The sequence below is a fragment of the Dendropsophus ebraccatus genome, chromosome 6, assembly GCF_027789765.1.
Source record: "Dendropsophus ebraccatus isolate aDenEbr1 chromosome 6, aDenEbr1.pat, whole genome shotgun sequence".
NCBI classification, from domain to species: Eukaryota; Metazoa; Chordata; class Amphibia; order Anura; family Hylidae; genus Dendropsophus; species Dendropsophus ebraccatus.
In genome coordinates this window covers 8572895-8584257 of record NC_091459.1, presented here as the reverse complement: position 1 = coordinate 8584257, position 11363 = coordinate 8572895, and the positions used below count along the sequence as shown (strand labels likewise).

The window sequence follows — 11363 nt, the reverse complement described above, 5'->3', positions numbered from 1 at the left end:
CCGCGTGGAATCTCTCGTTAGTTAAAGCAAAAAGAGTGGCGTATTTCAGTGTGATTAGGGCTGTTGCTTAAACACTGGTAGAAATCTCGCAAAGAACACAATGGTTAATCTCCTGCTGATCCGTTCCATTTTTGGCTGGGGATCGTCTGAGGGGACAAGGCTTAGCCCAGGGGGCGGGCTGAGCACCATTGTGTCCTACGGCAGACAGGGTCAAGGGTGGAGGCTTCTGATCCAGTCACTTGTCAGACACATCAAGATTAATTCTTTATATAGTTGCAGTTTTTATTGTAACGTGAGACGTAAGATCATAGAGAATCAAATTAGGGACGGAATGTATGGGATATGCTGCACATTATTTATAGTAAGTGATACAGGGTTGGTAAGCGCACGGGCCCCAGACAGCTTATATGCTATTACTCGGGCTTCCAGCTGTTACAAGACTACAATTCCCATCATGCCTGGACAGCCAAAGCTTTAGCATGATGGGAATTGTAGTTTTGTAACAGCTGGAGGACCTGCGTTCTATAGTGAGACTGCCAGGCCAGCAATAGGAAACTAAGGTCTGGGCGAGGCTGATAGAACTGGTGACACTCTCTTTTATACTGAAACATTTTGTGCTTATGTGTTCTTGGTTTGTGACCAAAGATACGACTACTTTATTACACCCAGAATTCTCAACAGCTACCCCATATACCCCAATAGTAAAGGGTCTAGTCTTTTGGTCATAGTATATCTGAGACTTGAAACCTACCAATCCCTTCTAGATGCAGCCTCTAATTTTTAGATACAAATATAGTATCTTTGCACAGTGTAATGTGGGAGCTATTGCCAGTAGAGGGCGCTTCCTGCATTAGGACACAAGCAAAAGACAGCAAAGGAGGCTGGAAGTCAGGGTGTTCAATGCATCTCTATAATAGCGCTCTCAGAGATGCATTGGAGACTCGGACTTCTGGAATTAAAAAGGATTGTAGAAAGAAGAGGCTCTGAAGAATCGGGACGTTACTTCTAGTGCGATACAAACTGCCAGTCACTTACCTCCCTGGTTCCAGCACCGGGTCCTCTATTGTGCCGCCCCGTCCTCCCGCCGCTTCCTGGTCTGAGCAGTGGCATGAGACGACATCTCAAGGCAGCTCAGACCAGGAAGCGGCAGGCAGATGGAAGAACGGGGCGGCACGATCCAGGACCCGGTGCTGGAACCGGGGAGGTAAGTGACCGGCGGCTTCTATATCCACCCACTCCCTGGCCATACACTGAAAATACACATAGCCTGGAGTACCGCTTTAATAATAGGCAAACCTTGAGCATTCTCAGATACGTCTAAACTTGAACGATCTGCATTTGATCACCGGTGGCTGAAGATATTGGATGCAGCCCTAAGGTTGCCATAGGCCGTATCCCCGTTTTCCAAGACTCCTTGGGGCATGCGCCTAACTTCTTCAGCCACTGGCAATCAAATGCTGCACGCTCAGGGTTCACTCCTCTCTAGAACATCTATATGAAAAGTTCATTCATATCAAAAAAGTTACCCCAATCCGCAGGATGGGGAATAACTAGTGGGCCCCCATATATCTAAATGATTACAAACTTTAAAGCGACTCTGTACCCACAATCTGACCCCACAAACCACTTGTACCTTCAGATAGCTTATTTTAATCCAAGATCTGTCCTGAGGTCCGTTCGGCAGGTGATGCAGTTATTGTCCTAAAAAACAGCGATTCTGGGTACAGAGTCACTTTAGGACCACAAGTCTGACTGTGGGTCCATTTACATGAACTGACAGCGTTACTATGCTGCTATTAGTTTGGGTAGAGATGAGAGCGAGTCCAGTTGTTTGCCATTTGAACACCAAACAATCAAACTTGAGTTGCACTCATCTATAGTCATTGCACCAATGGTCGAGCCAGGACTTCCTAGACTGACTCATCTCAGCAGTGACTGCCCACTTAGCCAATCACTGACTGAGACAGAACAGTCCCATGACAAGTGATTGGTTGAGCAGGCAGTCACTGCCTGGATTAGTCGGTCTCAGAAGTGGTGGCAGGATTGTTCAGTGCAGGGACCTGAAGACACCACAGGAGAACAGTGAAGTAATAATAGCTTATTATTTTTCTACATAACTGTAGCACTATAGCAAAAGTTCTCATGCAGGAGGAGTACCCCTTTAACATCTATGCTCCCTCTAGTGTTGTCTGCAACCAGTCTTCATGGTCTCCTAAAAAGCTAAGCTGGGAATTCCAAGACTTCAGTCACTGCTAGAAAGGGAGAGGAAACCTGGCAGTTCAATCCCAGTGGATTGCTGCTTCTTTATAATATACAGAAATGATAAACTCAAATTACGGCAGCACAATGCTAGCACTGAGGCTTAAGCCTAATGGATTCATGGGACGTAGGACTTCCACTGGCAGCTTTCTTTGTATGTACAGAAATAGGGAGAAAAGCTTTTACTGCAGACGGAGCTTGCATAGCCCGGTCAGTACTGTGCACAAGCCCCATTCTAATTCAACAGAGGGCTCATGCATGGAAGCAACCCGGCATGGTTGTTATCATGGATACCCAAACTTCCGATCCATTCTGCTGCTGGATCATCGTATGACAAGTACGCTTTTCGTGAATGTGGGTGCACGTGGCAGCATACTTTCAACATCGACTCAACTACTGGACATGAGGTTGTCAAACAGCAACTTTTCCTAGAATCAAAGTAGTGATGTGACTTTTGCATACTTACCATATCCAATATTTTTTGGAGGTTGTTGCTATAATAACTATATATCTGTGAATATATTTTCACAATCTTTTCAATCCACCCTAGAACAGCAGCATTGCAAGAACACGAGAATATACCCAAAAACTTCCAATGCTGCTCTTCTTCAGGGAAAGTTTTTTTTTTTCTGAGCCAGTATTTAATTATTTCATAAACTGAAGTCTTAAAGGAATACAAGACACAAACACCACACTGTTAGAACAAAAAGAAAGCCTGCAAATTAAAATTGCAGTTTTATTGACAATACTGCCGCACACATCCAGCCAGGCCAAGAAAGTAAACAGCAACTTCAGACAGAACGAAAAAAAAAAAAAAAAATTATATCTTTGGCCATTTTACTCATCCAAACCCATCTAAAGTACAGCTAAAAATATGCTCAAAAAAAAAAAAAGTAAAAAGTTACTGGAATGATCAGAATATTTTTTTCTTATATGGGAATTTTGTCTTATTTATTTAGGTTTTTTTTGTAACAACTTTTTTTTTTCATTTTTTTGTAAAGATTTCTCCATTTGCTCCCCTTGGAGAAGAAACAGCCCTGGTCTTACTCCACCCTGCCCGCCACCCTGCCCAGAGAAAAGAACAAAATACATCAGGGTTTAAATTGGCAGAAATCTACAGGTGCAATTAAAAAAAAAATAAAATTACAAGTGTAATTTAAAAGCCCCACACCCTGTCAGCCGGATTCCAGGTACAGAAAAAAGGACTGTTGTATACCAATATGTACAAAAATATAAAATGTAAATAAAAAATACAAACATAGGAACCCCATACAAGGGTGTTTCTTAGTTTCCCATTTCAGAATTTCAAAAAGGAAAAAAAAAAAAAAAACTTTTTTTTTTTGCTGCTGTGAACCTCACAACCCCTCCCCTCTCGGGACTGGAGAGGACAGCAGGTGAATGCAACCCAAACTGGCAGTGAAAGGGTTGGCCCACTCAACTTTAAGAGGACCAGGGGCTGCTTAAAAAAATAATGCACCAAGGGCACATTGAATTGCGCATCAGACGCAAAAATGTGCGAGGACGGAGAAAAGGGCCATGGGAGCCTGCGTGACGGGTGGGACGGATGCATCACTTTGACGTGACCATATTCTGAGCGTGATAAGGGTGGGGAGGCGGTGGAGAAGGATTATATATAGAATTTATTTTGAGACAGGGAATAGCCCCTCTCTAGTCATCTTCATCTGTTTTCTGCTTCTTTGTTTCAACGTCATCTTCGTCCTGGACAGGAAGGAAAGAAACACTTTACTGCATGAAGAAAGTGAAATGTGAACATTGAATACTGGAATAGCTATAAAGCAGTTCAAAAGCCGCTACACTATTAATTGGCCAAGTATTGTAGCAGACTTTGTGGTTTACAGAGCTACAAAGCCTAGAAATGTATTTGTACTGCATGTAAAAGCAGATTTGACCAAAATCACAGGTCTGTAGCTTCTCTAACATGTTCCCCATGAAAACACTTCCTGTAAGGACTTCAGGCGGAGTCATAATGCTTTATACTAAAATTGGATTCTAAAAATGCAATGGGCATATCAAAGCCACAGGCGGCCATGTCTGTATTATACTGTACTGAAGAAGAGCCACCAAATCCCAAAAAACAAGTCTCTCTCTGTGATGGCCACTTTTCCAGAAACCCTAAAGTGTTGATGCACATGTGAATATTTTCTTTTAAACAGCAGTACCTTAAAGAAGGGTACCTATAAGCACCATAAGGTGGTTGCTGACATGGAGTGTATGATGCAGCATGGATAGAAGCTGCTCATTGCTATCAGGTATTACATGGGAGCCGAACTGAATGTAAGACTGAGCAAAATAATATCCCAAGATCTGTTTGTCACTTACATCGTCATCTTCTGCTGCTCTTTTGCCAGTGGGTCCATCTGCTTCATCATCTTCATCGCCCTCATCATCATCTCCTAACAAGTAAAGTCTCATTTTAATATATAACCACAGTTAATTCTATAACATTAAAACCAAAATACATCTTTTTAAATTGTAATCTTAGTTACACATTACTACATTCCACAGTCTCCTGCCAATGCACTACAATATTAACACAGAGGGCAGGTGGAACCCAGGATACTTAACTGCATGGTAGATGACAAGTTAAGGCAACATTGGTAATGTAAAACTAGGTGGCTAAATGTAAGTTTGATAACTCCCATCTTTCTCCAGATGTTTTCAAGGCATCAGCACAATACATGCAATACTTTGCGTAATATTCTATCAATAGGGTCCCTAAACCTCCTTCTTGAGGGTTGCTAGATGCCCAATACTGCGCTCTACCTTAGAACTGAGCATACTCCCCTCTACTCCAGTACTGAGCATACTCCCCTCTACTCCAGTACTGAGCATACTCCCCTCTACTCCAGTACTGAGCATACTCCCCTCTACTCCAGTACTGAGCATACTCCCCTCTACTCCAGTACTGAGCATACTCCCCTATGCTAATTCACAAGCTGTTCATCTTAAAAGGCCTTAAATGACTAAGCAGTACCTTCTACTTCATCCTCTTCGTCTTCTTCATCAACCTCTTCCTCTTCATCTCCATCGTTGTCTCCTCCATCATCTCCGTTCTCTTCATTCTCCTAAAATAAGGTGTGAAGTGATTAATAATTCAAATAAAGAAGAAAAGGGTTTCACCAACATTCTATGTAGTGTAAGTCTGGGAGGCCATTGCATGTAAATACAACAGAAGAAGTCTTGTCGGGGTCTATAAATGCTTTATTTTAGTGGTTATCACCATATTAAACACACTCAGCTTTAAAGTAACTGGAGAAAATCATGTACAGCTATTTGTGTGGATTCTGCTTCAGAGCCCACTAGAGGTGGAAGTGTGAACTACAACTACAGAGGATTAAAAGAACAAGGTAAGGACACGGCATGGATGAACACTTACTGCATTTCCATTGGCTGGCTTGTCCTTTCCGTTTTCTGCTTCGTCGACTACTTCCTTTTCTTTTGCCTTTAGGTCCTGCACAGAAATAAGACTGTTAGTATCCCAGCTTCTACTTGGCACAAATATTTAGCATGCTGAAGCACCAACAGGGACACCGGGCTACTGGACCCCAAATGTTTCATAGCAAATACTCTCTATGCCTCAAATAGAGCAACCTAAAAGATAGTTCAGACACCTCAGTAACAGGAAACATCAGAAACTGAGACCTCTCGCTCTAAAAGGGCATCATGGGGGGCGCTGATCCATTCAATGAGGGGAAAACTAAAATACAGGAGCTAGAGGTTTTGCTACCACTACACACGTTATATAGGTAAGAAGGAGATGTACAATATCATACTACATGGCTAAAAGAAGGAAACCACAGTAACTTAAAGTGACTGTACCACCAGGCCCAGGCTGAAGCACTGGAGGCGGCCGACCCACCCCCCGTTGGAGGAAACCCAGCCCCTCCATGACGTGACTCCATTAAAATCAATGGAACCCTATCATAGAGGGGCGGGGGTTTCCTCCCACTAAGGGTGGGTCGGCCGCCTCCAGTGCTTCAGCCTGGGCCTGGTGGTACAGTCACTTTAAGATTATAACAGAAAAATAATAAGGCACAATGCGAAAAAAATAAATAATAATCTATATATCTTCAAATATAAAAACGGCTCAAAATCTTATTAGTCCTATGTAAACACCCACTGGTGGTAAAGTTACTTTCTTGAAGCTGATCTGAGAAGTACAGGGGTGCAAAGAGGATGAGGGGGTCACCGGCCTTACTACAAAAAGGCTAGGGAAGGAAACGGTGAGAATGCATCACTTTAGGCTAACGCTCCACATCACTGACTGGTTATAGAGGCAGCACTGGGAGCCCTGAGCCATGGTTACAGAATAAGAGTCTGCAGTGGGAGCCCTGAGCCATGGTTACAGAATAAGAGTCTGCACTGGGAGCCCTGAGGCATGGTTACAGAATAAGAGTCTGCAGTGGGAGCCCTGAGCCATGGTTACAGAATAAGAGTCTGCAGTGGGAGCCCTGAGCCATGGTTACAGAATAAGAGTCTGCACTGGGAGCCCTGAGCCATGGTAACAGAATAAGAGTCTGCAGTGGGAGCCCTGAGGCATGGTTACAGAATAAGAGTCTGCACTGGGAGCCCTGAGGCATGGTTACAGAATAAGAGTCTGCACTGGGAGCCCTGAGCCATGGTTACAGAATAAGAGTCTGCAGTGGGAGCCCTGAGGCATGGTTACAGAATAAGAGTCTGCACTGGGAGCCCTGAGCCATGGTTACAGAATAAGAGTCTGCAGTGGGAGCCCTGAGGCATGGTTACAGAATAAGAGTCTGCAGTGGGAGCCCTGAGCCATGGTTACAGAATAAGAGTCTGCACTGGGAGCCCTGAGCCATGGTTACAGAATAAGAGTCTGCAGTGGGAGCCCTGAGGCATGGTTACAGAATAAGAGTCTGCACTGGGAGCCCTGAGGCATGGTTACAGAATAAGAGTCTGCAGTGGGAGCCCTGAGCCATGGTTACAGAATAAGAGTCTGCACTGGGGGCCCTGAGCCATGGTTACAGAATAAGAGTCTGCAGTGGGAGCCCTGAGCCATGGTTACAGAATAAAAGTCTGCAGTGGGAGCCCTGAGCCATGGTTACAGAATAAGAGTCTGCACTGGGAGCCCTGAGCCATGGTTACAGAATAAGAGTCTGCAGTGGGAGCCCTGAGGCATGGTTACAGAATAAGAGTCTGCAGTGGGAGCCCTGAGGCATGGTTACAGAATAAGAGTCTGCAGTGGGAGCCCTGAGGAATGGTTACAGAATAAGAGTCTGCACTGGGGGCCCTGAGCCATGGTTACAGAATAAGAGTCTGCAGTGGGAGCCCTGAGCCATGGTTACAGAATAAGAGTCTGCAGTGGGAGCCCTGAGCCATGGTTACAGAATAAGAGTCTGCACTGGGAGCCCTGGTTACAGAATAAGAGTCTGCACTGGGAGCCCTGGTTACAGAATAAGAGTCTGCACTGGGAGCCCTGAGCCATGGTTACAGAATAAGAGTATGCAGTGGGGGCCCTGAGCCATGGTTACAGAATAAGAGTCTGCACTGGGAGCCCTGAGCCATGGTTACAGAATAAGAGTCCGCACAGGTGCCGCACTGTCCCTCCCACCAGGTAGGCTTTGTGTTCCTCACACTCCACGCTTTAAATCCCATTTCAAATTTGGAGCCTCTATCTCTCCGCTGCCATTGGCCAGCTCCGGGCTCCTGTCCCCGCCCACCTCCTTATCCAGCCTTCCGGAGCCTCTGATTGGCTGCTGCCTTCCAGGCCCCGCCCCCGGCCAGCGCATAGGCTGCCGGGATTTGTAGATCGCTGGCGCTGGCTTCGCCCTCACTCCCTCATGCAGACACGCCCGGGGAGAGGAGGCGGAGAAACTACAACTCCCAGTAGGCTGTTCACAGCAAGTTGTGGCGAGTGACGCACGGGCTGGGGGGGGGACAATGATGTAGAGAATAAACGAGGTAACATGGTAATCAGTGTAACATAGAGCGCGGTGGCCGTTCACACAGCGCGGTTAGGAGACGGCGCTGCGGTTTATGCCGTGTGTGGTGTCAGGTAGAGCGCGCGGCGGGAGCGGAGCCGCTAATTACCCCTCCCCCCCTCTAATTAACGGCTCTGCCTCTAATCCGGTTACCATCTGTCCCCCCTCCCCGCGGTCCCTTCAGACTCAGCGTCTCCCCCGGGACTGAGCCGGTGGACGTGGTGGAGAACTGTATACAACACAAACAAGTGGCAGCAGCAGCAGCACCTCCCTCCCCCCTATAACTCATCCGCGCAGCTGGGACCTCATTAACCCCTGATACGCTGCAACAAAGGCAACCGCGGGGAAACCGCAGCGGCTTCTCATTGTGCGGGATGCGGAAATCACACGGGGGCGCCCGCAATCTGCTGGCTGGAGGTGGTCGGGGGGTGGCCGGGGGTACAGCTGGCAGAGCCCTCTGATCGGCAGGGTGACAGGCGCGGGGATTATGTATACACGATGCTGCCCCCCCCCCCTCGATGCATCCGGGTATATACTGTATACAGGTAGGATAGATGGCGGGGGATGGCAGACCTCCCACCCTCCTGTGCGTGGGCACCGGCCGGGAACACGACGCTCCTCAGCAGCCCCAGCACCGAGCACAGCACCGAGCACACGCGCCAAACTTTCCCCACCATAAGTGATCGGTCTCCTCCGCCCGGGGAGAAGAATCCGGGATAGATACAGACGGGAGGGGAGACATCTGGTACCCAGCACCGACCTGCCGCCTCCTCACTGATAACCCCGAGCACCGGGACACTTATCTGTCTGACACCTCCCGGGGAATGATTAACGGGCTACCGATCAGCCCACAGCACGGTGCCCACCAGACTACCGATCAGCCCACAGCACGGTGCCCACCAGGCTACCGATCAGCCCACAGCACGGTGCCCACCAGGCTACCGATCAGCCCACAGCACGGTGCCCACCAGACTACCGATCAGCCCACAGCACGGTGCCCACCAGGCTACCGATCAGCCCACAGCACGGTGCCCACCAGACTACCGATCAGCCCACAGCACGGTGCCCACCAGACTACCGATCAGCCCACAGCAGGGTGCCCACCAGACTACCGATCAGCCCACAGCAGGGTGCCCACCAGACTACCGATCAGCCCACAGCACGGTGCCCATCGATCACCCTGACCCACAGCGGGTGCCCACCAGGCTACCAGTGACAATGTCCCACAACACGATGACCCCTGATCATTCTACCCTAGGGCATGGTACCCGCCAGGTCCTACAGCACAGTGCCCATCAGGTTACCGATCACTATGCCCTATAGCACGGTGCCCACTAGGTTACCGATCAGTATGCCCTATAGCACGATGCCCACTAGGTTACCTATCACTCAGTGCCCATCAGGCTACCGATCACTCTTCCCCATAGCACAGTGCCCACTAGGTTACCGATCACTCAGTCCTACAGCACGGTGCCCATCACTCTCCCCCATAGCAGGATGCTCCAGCAGCCCTCCGATCACCCCCCAGCACAGTGCCCATCAAGCTACCGATCACTATCCTACAGCACAGTGCCCATCAGGCTGCCGATCACCCCCCAGCACAGTGCCCATCAGGCTGCCGATCACCCCCCAGCACAGTGCCCATCAGGCTGCCGATCACCCCCCAGCACAGTGCCCATCAGGCTGCCGATCACCCCCCAGCACAGTGCCCATCAGGCTGCCGATCACCCCCCAGCACAGTGCCCATCAGGCTGCCGATCACCCCCCAGCACAGTGCCCATCAGGCTGCCGATCACTCCCCAGCACAGTGCCCATCAGGCTGCCGATCACTCCCCAGCACGGTGCCCATCACTCTCCCCCCAGCACGGTGCCCATCAGGCTGCCGATCACTCTTCCCCATAGCACAGTGCCCATCAGGCTACCGATCACTATCCTACAGCACGGTGCCCACTAGGTTACCGATCACTCTCCCCCCAGCACGGTGCCCATCACTCTCCCCCCAGCACGGTGCCAGCCCCCGGCCCCGTACACCACCACCGGCAGGTGCAGCACCCGGCTGTGAGAGGCAACAATGGGGCCAGCAGCACCGGCGGACACCCCGTCACACACAAAGCCTCCCCCCCGCCACTTACCTTGGTTGTCTTCTCTACACTGGCGTCAACTGCTGTGTCTGACATGGTGAATGGGATAAAATATAATCTAGTCTAGAGATGGAGAAAATAAAAAAAAGAAAAGTGCAGGTAGATCCCGGGGACTCGGCGGAGCGGGGACGCTGGTGCGGGAACAATGCAAAGATGGCTTTTTTTTATTTTTTATAGTGACTGCCAGTGAAGGACTCACGCGGCGCCAGGGACTTTAATATAGATTAGTGGGAGGGGCCACGCGCCGGCTCCTCGCCGCCTCATTGGCCAACGGCCCCAGGGAAGGGGGGGTTGAGCCAGATCCGGCCGCTGATTGGTCTGAGCTCAAACAATGGGGGAGGGTGGCTTGTTTGCCTTCCCTTTCCAAACTGCAGTACCGACAATGACCGCCGCGCCCCCTTCCCTCTCCACCGGGCATGCGCAGTAGCTCAGCATTAGCAGCTCTTTGCTTTGGCAATCCAATGCAAATGAACATTATATTTTTTTTTTCCTTCTTTTAGAGGGAGGAGGGGGGAGCGGGATAGTGGCGTGTGCAAAATTACACACTCACACAAAAAGCAGAGCGCCCGGGAGAAGAGCAGCCCCTTACATTGTGAAACCTGCCCCCAGGGCATTTACTTGCCCTCTGCGCACACCGGCCGCGTATTGTCCTAGTGTGAATGAAAGGCGGGCGTTATGAGGAGATTTTATTCTAATTATACGTCCTCACACAATGGACGGTAACCGATCTGATCCTTTATCCTTTTATTACGTACGATCCAGTCACACAATGCGATTGTACCCCACACCAATTGCGTTACCGCCGCAATCGGTGCGTTTTCTGTCACGTATTCCATCCCCCGACCTTGCCGCACGAGGCTCGCTTTTTGCGAGGGAATTTTTTTTTTTTCTTTCTTTCTTTTAACTCTTCAGGTGAAGGGCAGAACGAGTGGAAATTTTCCATTCGACATTAACCCTCCCCCTCAAACTGTCATCTGTCCGGAGCTCACCGCCCTCCGCG

General features: G+C 49.0%; 1 protein-coding gene across 1 annotated transcript; it reads right to left on the bottom strand.

Annotated features, from left to right (window-relative positions):
• Positions 1 to 2956: 2956 nt before the first annotated feature.
• PTMA (prothymosin alpha) lies at positions 2957 to 10564 on the bottom strand. The gene is made up of 5 exons (XM_069974456.1): positions 10355 to 10564; positions 5657 to 5731; positions 5255 to 5345; positions 4600 to 4673; positions 2957 to 3978 (listed from the first exon to the last, which is right to left on the bottom strand). The coding sequence occupies exons 1-5, from the start codon at positions 10397 to 10399 to the stop codon at positions 3928 to 3930; spliced, it is 336 nt and encodes a 111-aa protein (XP_069830557.1). The 5' UTR covers positions 10400 to 10564; the 3' UTR covers positions 2957 to 3927.
• Between the last annotated feature and the right edge of the window lie 799 nt (positions 10565 to 11363).

Excerpts from the sequence above, each read along its gene's own strand:
- PTMA (XM_069974456.1), bottom strand. The coding sequence starts at position 10,399 with ATGTCAGACACAGCAGTTGACGCCAGTGTAGAGAAGACAACCAAG. Across the intron at positions 4,674-5,254 it reads CGAAGAGGATGAAGTAGAAG|GAGATGATGATGAGGGCGAT; the intron begins GTACTGCTTAGT and ends TTTACTTGTTAG. Across the intron at positions 3,979-4,599 it reads GAGCAGCAGAAGATGACGAT|GACGAAGATGACGTTGAAAC; the intron begins GTAAGTGACAAA and ends CTTCCTGTCCAG.